The following is a 12,835-nucleotide window of genomic DNA, read 5'->3' on the forward strand; positions in this document are numbered from 1 at the left end:
GCGCCCGGCGCGGAGGTTCCGGCCCGGTGGCGGCGCTCGGCCGCGGATGCTGGCGGGGCGGGGAGGGGCGGGGAGGGGCGGAGCGGGGCGGGGGTCAGCCCCGGTGCCGCGGGGAGAGGGGCCAGGCCCGGTGCCGGGTTGCCAGGGTCGGGCCGCAGCGCACGGCCAGCAGCGGCGCGGCCTCGGCCGTCTTGGGGCCGCCGGCAGGAGGCAGCCCCGGCCCGGAGCCACCTCAGGCCCACGGGTCCCCGTCCCCCCGGGCGGCACCGGGCCGGTTCCTCTCGGTTCCTCCGGGCACCCTCACGACGAGCCCCGGGCCGTCAGCGCCCGGCCCGGGCCCGGCTCGGTCCCCGACCCCGATGCTGCAGGCCCGGCGCGGGGTCCCTGCCAGGGCGGCTGCTGAGCGAAACCCTCCGGAGCAGGAGGCAAAGCCGGCCCGGTGCCGCGGGTGGTGACAGCTGCCACCTCTGCAGAGGGGCCAGAGGCCTGCGGAGAAGCCCGCGGAGATCTGGTCACGGCCCCGGCCCTTCTTCTGCAGATGGGGAGCCAGGGAAGGGATTTCAGCCGTCAGCGTTGGCTCCTTCACACAAGTAACCTGCGCAGCCGCTTTGGGCGCAGCGATGAGGCACGGCAAGGCTGCTAACCTGAGAGTACACCCAAAGGAACAGCTTGCTGTTTTCTGTCCCATCTACCCGCCCAAGAAAGCAGCAGCAAGGACTGAGGCCAGCAGGAGAGGTGATTTAGTATCCAGAGCAGCTGCTGGAGGAAATCACAGGCCCCAAGACTGCAGTGTACCCCCCCCACACACACGCTGCAGGCAGGGTCAGCAGAGGGAGAAGCAGAGCTCGGGCCGAAGCCCACGTCAGAGGAGGCCTGAGGAGCTGGAGTCCCCTTGGAGCAGGTCCCTGGCATTTCCGTGGTCTCAGCTCCCCAGTGCCTCAGCTGCGAGTGGCTATCTAGTCGTTCTGTTGCCAGGGAGAGACAGATCATTGCGCAAGTGCCAGATAAGCAACAACAAAACCGAAGGTGCCGACAGCATGACCTGGACAGAATCTGGGCACTGGAGCCCACAGAGTGGCTTGCAAAGCTCTGCGGCACCCCTTTTTCCACCATTTCTACCAATGCTGTTATTAACAGGCTCGACGTCCTGCTCTGGCAGAGGCCTGGCAGCACACTGTGTACCCCTCGCTGCTGAGGCCATGGGGACGTGCCGGCCAGGACCCCAGAGCCCATCCGGGTGGGTGTGCGTGGGCCGTGCCTCCGCTCCACCACCGAGCACGGCTCCATGGGATGGTGGCTGGGGGAGAGAGCGTCTTGCTGAGAGCTTGTGTGTGTCATCTGGGAGCAGGGGACTGGTGACAGACACGGCAGCAGTAGCCCACCTCACCTCCTGGGTACCCCTGCACTCCAGCCCGGGGCCAGGCCCTGGAGCTGTCATCTTTGCAGGACGGGACGCGAGTCAGACAGTGGAGAGCAAAAAGGGGCTGGAGAGGGAACCCCAGCAAGGGGCAGGCAGACCCCCGTGGCCAGGAGCAGGGCTGGGTCCCCATGCATGGGGCTGGCTGCATGCACAAGGCCCTCTGCAAACGGCTTTCAGCGGAGGAGAGGGTTGCTGCCACGGCGACTGCTTATGGTTCCTAGTCCAGTAAATCTCAGTGAAGGAGGTGTCGTGTTGTGTGAGGCCAGTAGCTTAAACTGTACTCAAATAGTTAGCAGTCACCAAGAAAATGGTGCTTTATGCAGAGCTGCTGGGCTCCGTGCTGTCCGGGCCGCGCAGAATCAGTGTGGGCGTGCGGCACTCGGTGCTGGGAGAGAAGGGAAAGCCTCGTGCCCAGGAGAGCTGCGATGCTACGCAGCCCTGCCTGCCTGCCAGCAGTCCTGCCTGTCCCTCCGTGGCAGCGGCTGGACCCTGGCATGGCAGCAGCCCAACCCAGCCCCGCTGGGCACAGCGCCCGGGGGGTTCTGCAGGCGGGAGCCCTCCCGGTGGCTGCCGTCCCAGCCCTGCAGGCCTGCCCGCAGCGCTCCCCAGCGCTGACCATATTTGGTGGCACAAACTGCCCCGAGATGCTGGCGTTGGATTTGGGATCAGGACTGACCCCAGCCTTGGAGGCACTATGACCTTTCTCAGGGAGCAACAGCGAAGTGGAGGAGGCGAAGTTAAAAGCAGGAGACACTTGTGAAACCGTTCTCATCTGAGCAGGCAGCAGCCTCGGGGCAGTGTCGAGGGGTGGGAAAGGGCTGGGCTGGTGTCAGAAGGTGGGAGAGAGGGGAAAGCTAAATAGATACCCCAAAGTCCTGTTCCACACACTGCTAGCACGGCTGCTTTCTGTAGTATTATGTGTGCACAAACGCAGCTGTGTGCACTCTGAAACAGCCTTGGCATCTCGGAAACTCAGCACAGCGCTCAGCCCGGTGTGTGCCTGAAGTCCTCCTAACCATGGACAATTGCTCCAAAACTCGCTCGTCCTCCCCATGCAAGCACAGGGGGAGCACACGACACCCCCTCCCACAGCCGCACAGCAACTCCACCCCGCACAGCGCCCTTCAGCCACGCACCCACATGCTGCCCTCCGCACGCACGTGCTCTTCCTCTCTGCCGCGGCATTGCTGCAGAACGTGCAACAAGGACAGAGGAAACAGGAAGAAGTACTTGAAAATGTCATGGCTTTAATTACCCTTATCAAAATTATGGTGAGTTTGCTTAAGTAAACATTCACCCTGCACGTTCCAGGACCCATCTGGAAGCAGAAGGCAGCCTGCATGCAGCATCGGGGCCCCGGGACGGCAGGCCTGCCTCTTGGGAGCACTGCTCCTCAGGGCTTGCCCGGAGCTGGGCGGGCAGCACGGGTGTCCAGCCCACAGAGCACTGGGTGCGGAGAGCCCGGGCAGAGGCGTGCCGTGAGCCTGAGCTACCTGCAAGCCTGCCTCCACCTTGTCTACCTGCGAAAGCTCTGGAGCCCCAGGAAGCGGGACAGACGGGGTCTCGCAGCATGGTCGCTTAGCCCAGACGCAGTCATTACCCATAGCACGCGGCTTGTGAAATCACCTCCTGCGGCTGGGCTCGAGGCGAGGGCTGAGGGAACGCCCAGGCTCGGCACCGCCGGGTGTCCCTGTCACCCGTGCTCATCACGGCCGCCCAGGCAGAGCTCCTGGCCCCAGGGCCAGCACTGTGCACCCACCCCGGTACGAGCCCCTGCGGCCGGGGCAGAAAACCCTCCCCATCCCACGCGGGTGGGATGCCAGGGGCCGGCAGAGTTGAGAGGCTCCAGCAGCGTTACGTGGTCATGAATCAGAGTCCAAAGTGGAACAGGCCTGAAAGAAAGAGACATGTAGGATGGATCTGGTGTGCAGCCCTCGCTCTGTCCCTCACGGGTCAGAGCTGCTCCCCGTGGTACCCGGGAAGTGCAGACTTTTGTTGCCTGACAGGGTTTGAACAGCGTGACTGGCAGAAGTCCTCCCGCAGAAACCGTGGCTGCAACCTTCCACTTTCACTTGGATTTTAATTGCCTTCTTCAGATCCGCCCTAAATGCCAAGAAGGGATCATGCCAGTGCTTTGCCCCCACTTTGCCAAATGCAAAGCTGTAATTAAATTTTAACTTACAAGTAAATTATTCATATTGTTCTACCATGCCTGATAAATTACTTTAAGCCAAAAGCAACAACAAAAAAATTTGGGTTAATTATGGCAGACAAATACAATCCTGCCCTGGGAACAGCCAATTCACTGAGGAGAGAGCAGTGCTGAAGGTAAGAATATTGTCTTTAATTACTTTCTTGCACAACAGGGTGCCCCCAAAGTACGTCATTTCTTCCTTATGAATGCCTATCTAAAAATAAAAACAGAGATAAGATTCCGAACTTAGTGTTCTTCCATTTCCCTTTGCGTGAAACTTCATCCCTGGAAAGGGAAGGAGTTGAAATCTAGCAACGTCCCATCCAGCCACATGGCCTCTTTATTTTGGGCTGCTGGCATGAGGAGGGTTGAGGTGGGACAAGACCAGCCCCCGCCTGGCCTCCCTGCTCCTCACCCCCACAAATGGCCAGCACACCTGGGAGAAGGTTTGCTCCGGTGGGAGATGGCTGCTCCGGGAGGTGCCGTTCTGTCCCGGGGCAGCAGTGCAGCCCCTGCAGCCCCTCGGTGCCACGTGCCGCAGCAGCAGCAGCAGCAGCCTTTGTGCCTGCGGGACAGACCAGGGAGGGACCTCGCGCAGTTTTCCCGGAAGGAGAGGTGGGATGACGGGGACAAACCGACTTGAGCTGAGCTCCCGCTCCTTCCTCACCTCCTTGGGACCTTTGCTAGGCACTGCCCTGGCAGGGCGGGGACAAAGGGACAATAAAGAAGATGTCTGCGGGGTTCAGCCTGGCTATAACCACATCCCACCTCCTAACGCTAGAGACAAAGGAGAGCTCTTCACCCTTTAACATCGGCTCTCCCACCAGCCCTGGGACCTGCAGCGATTGCCCTGGAGACCTGCCCGTTACCACCGTGCGGCCAAGCCCAAGCCTCCAGCCTCACCCAGCACCATCACGGCCTCCTGACCGGTCACCTGGAGGGACGCAAGAGCAGCCAAGGCAGGTCCATGCTCGGTTTGGAGAGCTCAGACAAGGCATTACCAGCTCAGTAATCTGACGCACTGTCTGAACCCGTGTGCAGCTACAGCTGGAAAAGGGGCAAACGCCAGCAGGCAGCTGGGAGCTGAAATTAGCCCTTCCCTCCTGCTCAACCGCAGGCAGGAGCAGGCAGAGCTCACTCTCCAGCTGCACAGCTCCCATCAGCTCTGGGACACCGGCACACGTCACCGCTGCGCACACTGTACCCGATGCACCAGCAGCTCAGCTCTCCTCCGGGGGAAACTCTGGCTGGAAAGAGAATAAACCCCTGGGAAGCAAAACTGCTGCCCGCAGCGAGCCTGAGCCGGGAGCAGCCATGTCCGTCTCCAGGGGAGGAAGCACACGGCCGGCACGTGCCCAGCACGGGCACCGCTGCACAGCCAGCAGCGAGCAGCCATCGTCACCGCTGAGCTGGGCTGCTTCTGGTGCCCTAGGCCGTGACACAAGGCTGCTTCCAGGCACCAAGAGGCACCATGTCCCTGTCCGTGTACCCATCCCCACCCCTGCTCTCACTCTGGCCCTCGCCCTGGCCCAGAGCAAGCAGCCCTTTTGGGACACCTCGCTGGGGCTGGGGCAGGCAGCGGCTCGGCCCTGTCTCTGCCCGTCCAGGCTGCAAAGGCCGTGCCTGGTCCCGTGCCGAGCTCCCAGCCTCCGGGCAGCGCAGGGAAACACAGCTCGGGCACATTTAGGGCTCTTTCCACACCCCCGGTGCCACCCTGGGCTCCCAGCGAGTTTCCCTGCTCCCATCCCACCCCGCACGGCAGCCCCACCCCTGCCCTCCCCTCTGCACTGTTCGCCTGGGCTTAATAATATTTTCATGACTGTTTTAGACCCGCACTCTGGGAGTCTCGGGGGATGTTTGTGCATGACATCACCCTCTCCCTCCCGTAAATCAGGCACTGGGCTGTGCATAGCCATGACCCATTCATGACAGGGATAAAATCCAGATGTTCCAGTGCTACGTGCAGCTGGGTCATTTCCTTTTTTGGCTAAAAACGTGAGGCTCTTGAGGCTGACTGAAAGAGGAGCCCGGGGGCCCTTTGTACAGAAACCTTTTGTGGTTAATCCCTGGAAACAGCGCTGCAGAAACAAGGGTTTGTGGTGCTCCTGCTGGAGGACGGGCTCAGCTGGAAACCTCCCCGGGCTGGAGCTGCTCGCTCACCCTTTGAGGCCAAGCAGCGGCAAAACCAGAGCCCGGCACAGGTCACAGGGCAGCAACAACGACAAAAATCTTACTCGAAACACCCCGTTAGCTGCCAGAGCAGGAGCCTTTGAAGGAGCCAGGAATGTGCACGCACAGAGCCAGTGCCGTGGTCCCACACGGCCCCGTGGGCTGTGCCGCCGGAGCAGCGCCCACAGGAGCCAAGCCACCGTGCAGGGGGAACGGAGCGGGGTGCTGGGGGCCAGGGCAGGCAAGCCTAGAGGAAGTCATGGCAGCTGTTAGTAAATGTAAAGGAATCTGTGGAAAATAGTTTCAGATGTTAGGGGAATAAATGGCTCCTCGGCTGATAAAAGTGAGTAATGAGCATGCACCGCTTCAGGGAAGGCTGCCAGAAGGAAACCACTGTTACCCCGACTAGAGACCACAGCAACTTCCCACCAAACCTCCTCCCGAAAGCCTACATGTGTGGACTGGGGAGTATATATCGCAGGGGGAAGGAAGCTTGTCTGCACAGCGGGATGTGATTCGGTATCGCAGTGATCCAGACCAGCTCCCGTGGCAGTGCGGCATCCTGGCTGCTGCTGAGCCGACCCAACAGCCAGCCCGGAGGCATCGCTGCCCGTGCAGCGCTGGCACCAGCTGAGTCCTGCTCAGTCCTGTCCTGCAGAACAGCCTGCCCGGGCAGACAGCAGGCACAGACAGACAGGCAGCCCCGGCACCAGGAACCCGCTGCAGCCCCGCAGCAGGAAGGAGCTGCTGTTCCTCTGCCATAACCCACGGGACTGGTACAGCTGATGCTGGGTGTGTGGTTTGAGGAGGGGGAGGCACGAGTGCCACGGGGATCGGCCGTCCCCAGTATAGGGGTAGGGGCGAGGACAAGGCTGAGCACAGAGCCACAACACCGATTCAGACAGAGCTCTGCCCTGTGCCTGCTGTTCCAGAAACACAGGAGAGCAAGCGTCACTAAAACGGTTTATTATATAAAGCTGTAGGAAATACACAGGAGGCCGAGGTTTAGGATACTTCCTTCTAGAGACTGCTCCAAGCTCCTCAGAATAGCAAACACACAAACTCTGATTTGCCTGCATCAAAGCTTTCAAACGAGGGTTCAACAAGGATACAGAGTGAATAACACTTCAACATGCATAACATTTTCTGTTCCTAAGTGAAGCCTGGGGGGGGGGGGGGGGGGCTAGCCCCTTCATCCTGCAGTTGGTTACAAAATGACAGATATTCATGACAAAAGAGTACAAAAGAAAAACAAGAATATGCTTTCAGAAAAGCACGTGGCTGTCTAAGCAGGAAAGCAGGGTCAGCGTAAGTGCCCCAGCAAGACAGAAGCAAGAAGGATGTAGAGACAAAGCAGGCATGAGCATCCCGCTGCAGAGGGGCCTTAGCGGGGCCCAGGGCCAGCTCAGCCATCAGGCAAGGACAGCTCAAGCCCTTGCATGAGTCTGGGATGGCTCAAGATGTCCCATTTTGCACAGTTAGGGCCAACGCAGGGACTTGGGAGATGCAAAGCCTCTCCTCAGGGCAGCCCGGGTGCCACCTTTGCTTTGCTTCTCGTTTTGGACACAGCAAAGGGTGAGCGTGGCCGGGGGCAGCCACCGCTCTCTGCCCGCCGTGGGGGGACACTTGGCCCTGGCAGGAGCAGGTTGTGGACACCCCGACTGCCCCCTCGGCTGATGTCCGTGCCGGAGCCCTGTGCTCCCGCAGATCCTCCCCTCCAGCACTCCCAGCAGCCATGGACCCTCCTCGAATTAATGAAAGGTCTTCAATGTTAGCTGTGCTGCTGGCGGCTGGGCTCGGCAAGGCAGTCCCCATCCTACGGTTCCCCGTGGGAGGGATGGAGCAGGAATAAAGCCCTTGGTGCTCTCAGCCTTCAGCACGCCCTTCTCTGGGGCTCAGCCAGGCGCTTCTCAGGGGGGACCACCAGCGGGGCCAGTACCCACCAGCTCCAGCTCAGACACTGCAGAGGCAGCTGCGGGAGATCATGGCACAGATGGACGGGAATGGGGCAGGGAGGTGGTGGGGGCCCCGTACCTGCGAGCGATTTGAGCTCCTCATCCACATCTGAGTGAAAGCACCTCCATGGAGATGTGCAGAGCAAAGGGTCTGGCCTGCAAACGGTGAGGTGGCTACAGAAATCTGGAGGTGGATCCCATCTGGCAGGACACATGCTCTTCTTCTGGCCACACTCCAGCCTGGTGTCCACGAACCTCCCAAAAAGGGCAGAGCATGCCCTTCATGCCCGGATCGCCACAGGCCAGCCGCACGTATGGAAAAGGCTGTGCTGCAAAGCCATCCGCCACGCAGGCCAGCACGGCCAAGCCGCATGGACCAGGAGCTGCTGCCTTATATCACAGAGCAAGGGAAGCACATGGGGAAAAGAGAAGTCAGCACTGTGCCAGGGGGAGCAAACACATGCTGCCAGCGTGCAGATCCAGCAGCCCAACGCTGAAGCTGCTGCTGCCCTTTGCTCAGCTGGGGCCCTGGGCTCTGCTCGTGCCTGATCAGACAGGAAACAAAAAGATAGAGTAAATAATGGGGGGTCCTGAAGCTCCTTTTTCAACTTTATTTAGCTTTGACTCTGCACAGAGCCATAGCATAGCGTACTCTAGCCTTCAGGGAGGGGCACAGGAACCTCCTGAACACACCGTGGTTCGGGGTCAGCCCCCATCTCCTGTGCCTTGTGCCCTGCCCCTGAGATGCTGTTGGGGTATCTGGCACAAAGGCCCTGAAGAATAGAGAAAGCCCCTGCCCCACGGTGTCCTCGGAGGCTCATAGGTCGCTGCTGCAGTCGCGGCACAGGATCTCATCGTTGTCAGGGATGAAGCCTTTCCCGACCAGCGAGGTGTTGCAGCGGGCGCAGTTAAAGCAATTGTGGTGCCAGTGACGGTCCTCAAAGGAGACATATTTACCACCACCAAAGCCTGCAGGAGGGACAGAGTGCAGCGTCAGAACCCCTGGGGAAACTGGGACGAGCTTCCCACATAGACCGAGTCTTGACCTGTTCATCTCTGAGTCAGGTCTTCACACGCAGTGCTGCACCGTGGCACCCAAACACCCCACACTATCGAAAACATCTGAAATACCAATCTCCACTCTTGGGGGGAGGAGGGGGGACGGGGAGAGGACCAAAATGATTTCACACCAGATTTTGCAGGATCCAGATCTCCGGGCCAGAATCACCATTTTCTCCCCAGAGAGGAGCAGGGAGCAGAGCTGCAGCATCACAGTGAATGAGGGGGCTGTCAGGAGCTCCCAGCAGCACTCCCTGGAGCAGCTCCTTCCAAGGATGGTGCTAGTGAAAGCCTGGGAAGAGCCCTCCTGCCACCAGCCTAGCCCCGCGCTCCTGCGGAGGCTCTGCGGGCAGCTTCCTTCCTCTGCCGGCAGTGTCTGGACATGTGGGCTGTGACCCCCTTCTCCCCGGGACAGCAACGCACTGATAAGGACCAGACGGGAAGTGGGGTGCCTGGGAGCTGCCCTGTCCGCAGCCAGAGTCATCCTCTGAGTCACCGGCTGATTCATGGCTTTGCCTGCCTTCCCAGGAGCAACAGACATGAGTGGCAAAGGGAAAGGTCAGGTGGGGGAGGACGGGGAGGAGGCCAGACCCTCTCCGGGGTTTCTGCAGAAGAGGACTCCCTGCTTCCCCTTAGGCAGGTAGAACAGGTCCAGACTCCCCTGCAGCAGTTGCTGCTCCAGCTACAGCTGGAAGCCTCTGGCTTTCCCTGTCTGTGAGCAATCCTTCCACAGGACATGGCAACCAGCCTCAAACAAGGCAAGCTAGAGACACAAGGTCATGCTGTGAGGGGTCATTTTGGGAGCCTTTCCCCCTAGGCAGAGGGAATTCCTCCCAAGGGGCACAGTTCACCACTTTGAAAGATGCAGGTGAAGGGACAGAAGCAGCCCTAGGACCGCTGCAACAAAGAGATACTCTCTCATGGGGTTCCTCAGAGAGTGGCTGCCATTGTTTCTGTGGGGGACGTGTCTGAGGGCACCTTGCACTCCCTAACATTTGTCCCTGGGAGGCCTGAAGTGCCTGGAGACACTTGAGCAAGTCTGCATGGCGTAGACGTGTATGAGCATCATACGAGCCTGGGTCACACGTGCACTCGAGAGGGCAGCTTCACCCAGAGAAGTCACTGAATGTCTGGAAACCTGAGCAGGCAGGAAGCGTAACCAGGGCCGTTCTGCTCACCTGTGATGGGCTTTGTGCAGGCGCTGCACTTCTTGGCATAGAGGTTCCCAAAGCACTTGATGCAGTATGGGTTGTCATCCTGGGAGGTGAACTGCTGCCCAGCCAGGGGGGTCTTGCAGCCTGTGCAGACGAAACACTCCTTGTGCCACGGCTCATCCCGGTAAGTCACTCCTCCCTTGGTCAGGGTCTGCAGAAGACAGCGCACACTGGTGACACACGGGCAAACGGGCCGCAGGGCACAACCAGTGGCTAGCCAGGGTGCTTGCGCCTGAGCCCTTCTCTGGTGGGGCTCAGACAGGAGTGGGGAACATGTCCCTGGATCAGAGAACTCGGGGACTTCGGGCTGTCAGGCCAGACATACCTTTTTGCAACGAGTGCAGCGAGGAGCGAACTTGCTCTCATAACAGGGGACACAGTAATAATCCTTGTTGTCTGGGATGAAGGATCGTGACCCGATGGGCTGCTGGCAGCTGCTGCATATGAAGCAATGCTCGTGCCAGGTTTGTCCGTTGTACTCCAGCTTACGGGATCCTGCAGAGAGAGACGTTCACAGCGTGACAGGAGGGAGAAGCACATGCACACACAGGGCACACTGGAGGCTGCGCAGGATAAGCTGCGGTCCTGCACACCCGGCTCTGTGCCTGCCCTCCCATGGCAGCACAGGACTGCAGGCAGCTGGAGAGGGGAAGCCCCAGGCCCTCCCCACAGCCGCAAGGGAAGGGCTGCGGGAACGTGTCCCCTGCACCAGCACACAGGCCTCGGCAGAGACGCCTGTTGTAACCTACATCTGAAAATGGTGCCAGAATGGCCAAGCAAAGACACTCCCTTGCCTCAGGCCATCTCCAGAGACGCTCACACGCCTTCAGTCATTCCTTCTCTTCTCGTCAGCACGCACCAGAAATTGCCTAGGAAACCCTTTGTTATCTCCTCCCCAGCACACTTCCCCATGAAAAAGGGGAACAGACAGGCAGGGCTGCTGTGGTGATCACAGCTCAGGATCCTGCTGTCTTGCCAGACAAGCAAAGTGCCCGGCTCGCTCTATGCAGTGACAGTGGTGCAGGAGAGCAGTTCAGCTCTCTTCCTTGCTGCCCTAGTATTGGACCCTGCAGCCCCGGCCGAAGCCGCTGGGACCAAGAACAAACTGCAGTGCTCAAGTCTGCCCGCTCCTACCTGGCATGACTGTCTTCTCGCAGGCAATGCATTTGGAGGAGAACTCGCTGCAGTAGCAGTCATTGCACAGCAGCTCCTCGCCTTGGCAGGTGAACGGCTCGTCGGCCAGAGAACGGTCACAGCGGAAGCAACGAAAGCAGTGCTCGTGGTAATGGCGATCCTCATAGTACAGCTCCTGGGGAGGACAGCCGAGATGAGGAGGGACCGATCGCCCCAGGGAACCGCCCTGCCCTGCCGCACGGCCCCATACTCACTCGGCAGTCGTGGCCGATCAGCTCTTTGCACTCATCACAGGTGTTGGCAAAGTGGGCATCATAGCAGGGGATGCAGTACGGGCCATTGTCCATCTGGATGTACTTGCGCCCATACAAGGACTCCTTGCAGTTATCGCAGTCAAAGCACTCTGTCATGGTGCCAGTCTGAGGGCCTCCTTCACCTGCTGAGAGATCAGCGGAGGTGCTGGGTCAGTATCAGCTTACGCTGCCTGAGATGTCCCAGCACAGCCCTGCCATCTCCAGAGGGCAAGGACCGCGAATCCCTGCGCTGAGCCAACAAACAGTCGCTCTCAGGACAGGACACAGACCTGAGCTGCTGCACCTGCTCTGCGGCCGTACACACTTCCAAAAAAGCCTGCACACATTCAGGGCCTGGGATGAATCAGGATTGTACTCAAGTTCAACTCAGGCACCACTCAGAGAAATCTAGACACATAAGCACGCAGCTGAGCTTCTTGCTGTCTGTCTCCTGCAGCAAAGCATAAATGATGACCAAAAGATATTTTTTTTTGCATGAAAAGTTTTGATTTGGCACCCAAAACAGGACCGTACACACGCTGTGTGAGCGTGCATCCACCGACACACCAGAGAGCCAGCCACCTTGAGGGAGATCTGTCTACCAAGCAGCACTTCAGAGACCCCTGCTCAGCCGCCAGCACGGACCTGGGCCAACGGCAAGATTCCTCTTGCTGGCCTGTGAGCTGATGCTCTGCCTGACAGGGCTGTCAACCTTTCAAATTCTGGAACTTCTCCAGAACTTTAAAGCAGACACTCCACAGGGAAGCAGAAATCAGGCACCCCACACTGTGCCCGGCTATGAAACTGCGTCCCAGCAAACCGTTTTGCACATGTTGCTCCCACTACAAACACTCTTTGGGGAGAAAGTGTTGGGGAAGGCGAGCGTTTTACAAACAAGAAAGGTGTCGGGGGCTTGCACGCAGGAATCGGACATCTCTCATTGCCCCTTGTCTCCCTCTCAGACAAGAGGTTTGTGGAAGTATTTTGCTTTCCTTGGAGTGCTAATTCCAGAACAAGAGTATCTTCCTTCTGTTTGGTTTAACCTCGTTATTCCTAAATATGGAGTTTTCCACTTGCAAAATCACACCCTTCTTTAATACAGGTTGCTATCAAGTGTAGACAAGCCCACAGAATTACATCTGAGCAGTCAGCTGCAGAGCACCGCACGCTGCAGTTTTCTTCATGAACCCACCCACTTTAGAAAGAGCTCTTATGGCTCAATCTACAGTTTATCGTTTAGTGGGGCAGGGAGCTCACCGCCAGCCTCTCGCCTCCCTCGTCCTGGCGCAGCGGCCGTCTCCCTTATGCTGGGAGGCAGCCTCCAGGACAGGAGCCGATGCAGACAGCTCTGACTCACGGCAGCGAGCTCCCCAGGGCTATTCTTGGCCAAGCCACAC

At 59.2% G+C, this 12,835-nt stretch overlaps 2 protein-coding genes across 11 annotated transcripts in view; one reads left to right on the forward strand and one right to left on the reverse strand.

The window, feature by feature from the left end:
- The window catches only part of UTP11 (UTP11 small subunit processome component), a 261,807-nt gene that overhangs the window by 219,073 nt on the left and 29,899 nt on the right, over positions 1 to 12,835 (forward strand). The window contains exon 1 of one of the 2 annotated variants that reach the window (XM_054802159.1): positions 260 to 270. The exons of the other annotated variant lie outside the window; for it this stretch is intronic. The gene's annotated coding sequence lies outside the window, so the exon portion shown is untranslated. Of the gene's footprint in view, positions 1 to 259; positions 271 to 12,835 lie in introns of those variants that run through there. 2 annotated transcript variants of the gene reach the window in all.
- Positions 6,734 to 12,835, reverse strand: part of FHL3 (four and a half LIM domains 3) — a 30,037-nt gene continuing 23,935 nt past the window's right edge. For 4 of the 9 annotated variants that reach the window (XM_054802154.1, XM_054802149.1, XM_054802155.1 and 1 more), the window contains exons 2-6: positions 11,400 to 11,581; positions 11,146 to 11,320; positions 10,337 to 10,506; positions 9,976 to 10,162; positions 6,734 to 8,707 (exon numbers count right to left, since the gene is read on the reverse strand). In XM_054802154.1, the coding sequence (XP_054658129.1) occupies positions 8,556 to 8,707; positions 9,976 to 10,162; positions 10,337 to 10,506; positions 11,146 to 11,320; positions 11,400 to 11,555 (840 nt within the window). In that variant the 5' untranslated portion in view covers positions 11,556 to 11,581 and the 3' untranslated portion in view covers positions 6,734 to 8,555. Of the gene's footprint in view, positions 8,708 to 9,975; positions 10,163 to 10,336; positions 10,507 to 11,145; positions 11,321 to 11,399; positions 11,585 to 11,728; positions 11,890 to 12,835 lie in introns of those variants that run through there. The other 5 variants (XM_054802156.1, XM_054802150.1, XM_054802147.1 and 2 more) reach the window with 3 other exon arrangements.

Source organism: Grus americana, chromosome 23 (genome assembly GCF_028858705.1).
Source record: "Grus americana isolate bGruAme1 chromosome 23, bGruAme1.mat, whole genome shotgun sequence".
Classification (NCBI taxonomy): Eukaryota; Metazoa; Chordata; class Aves; order Gruiformes; family Gruidae; genus Grus; species Grus americana.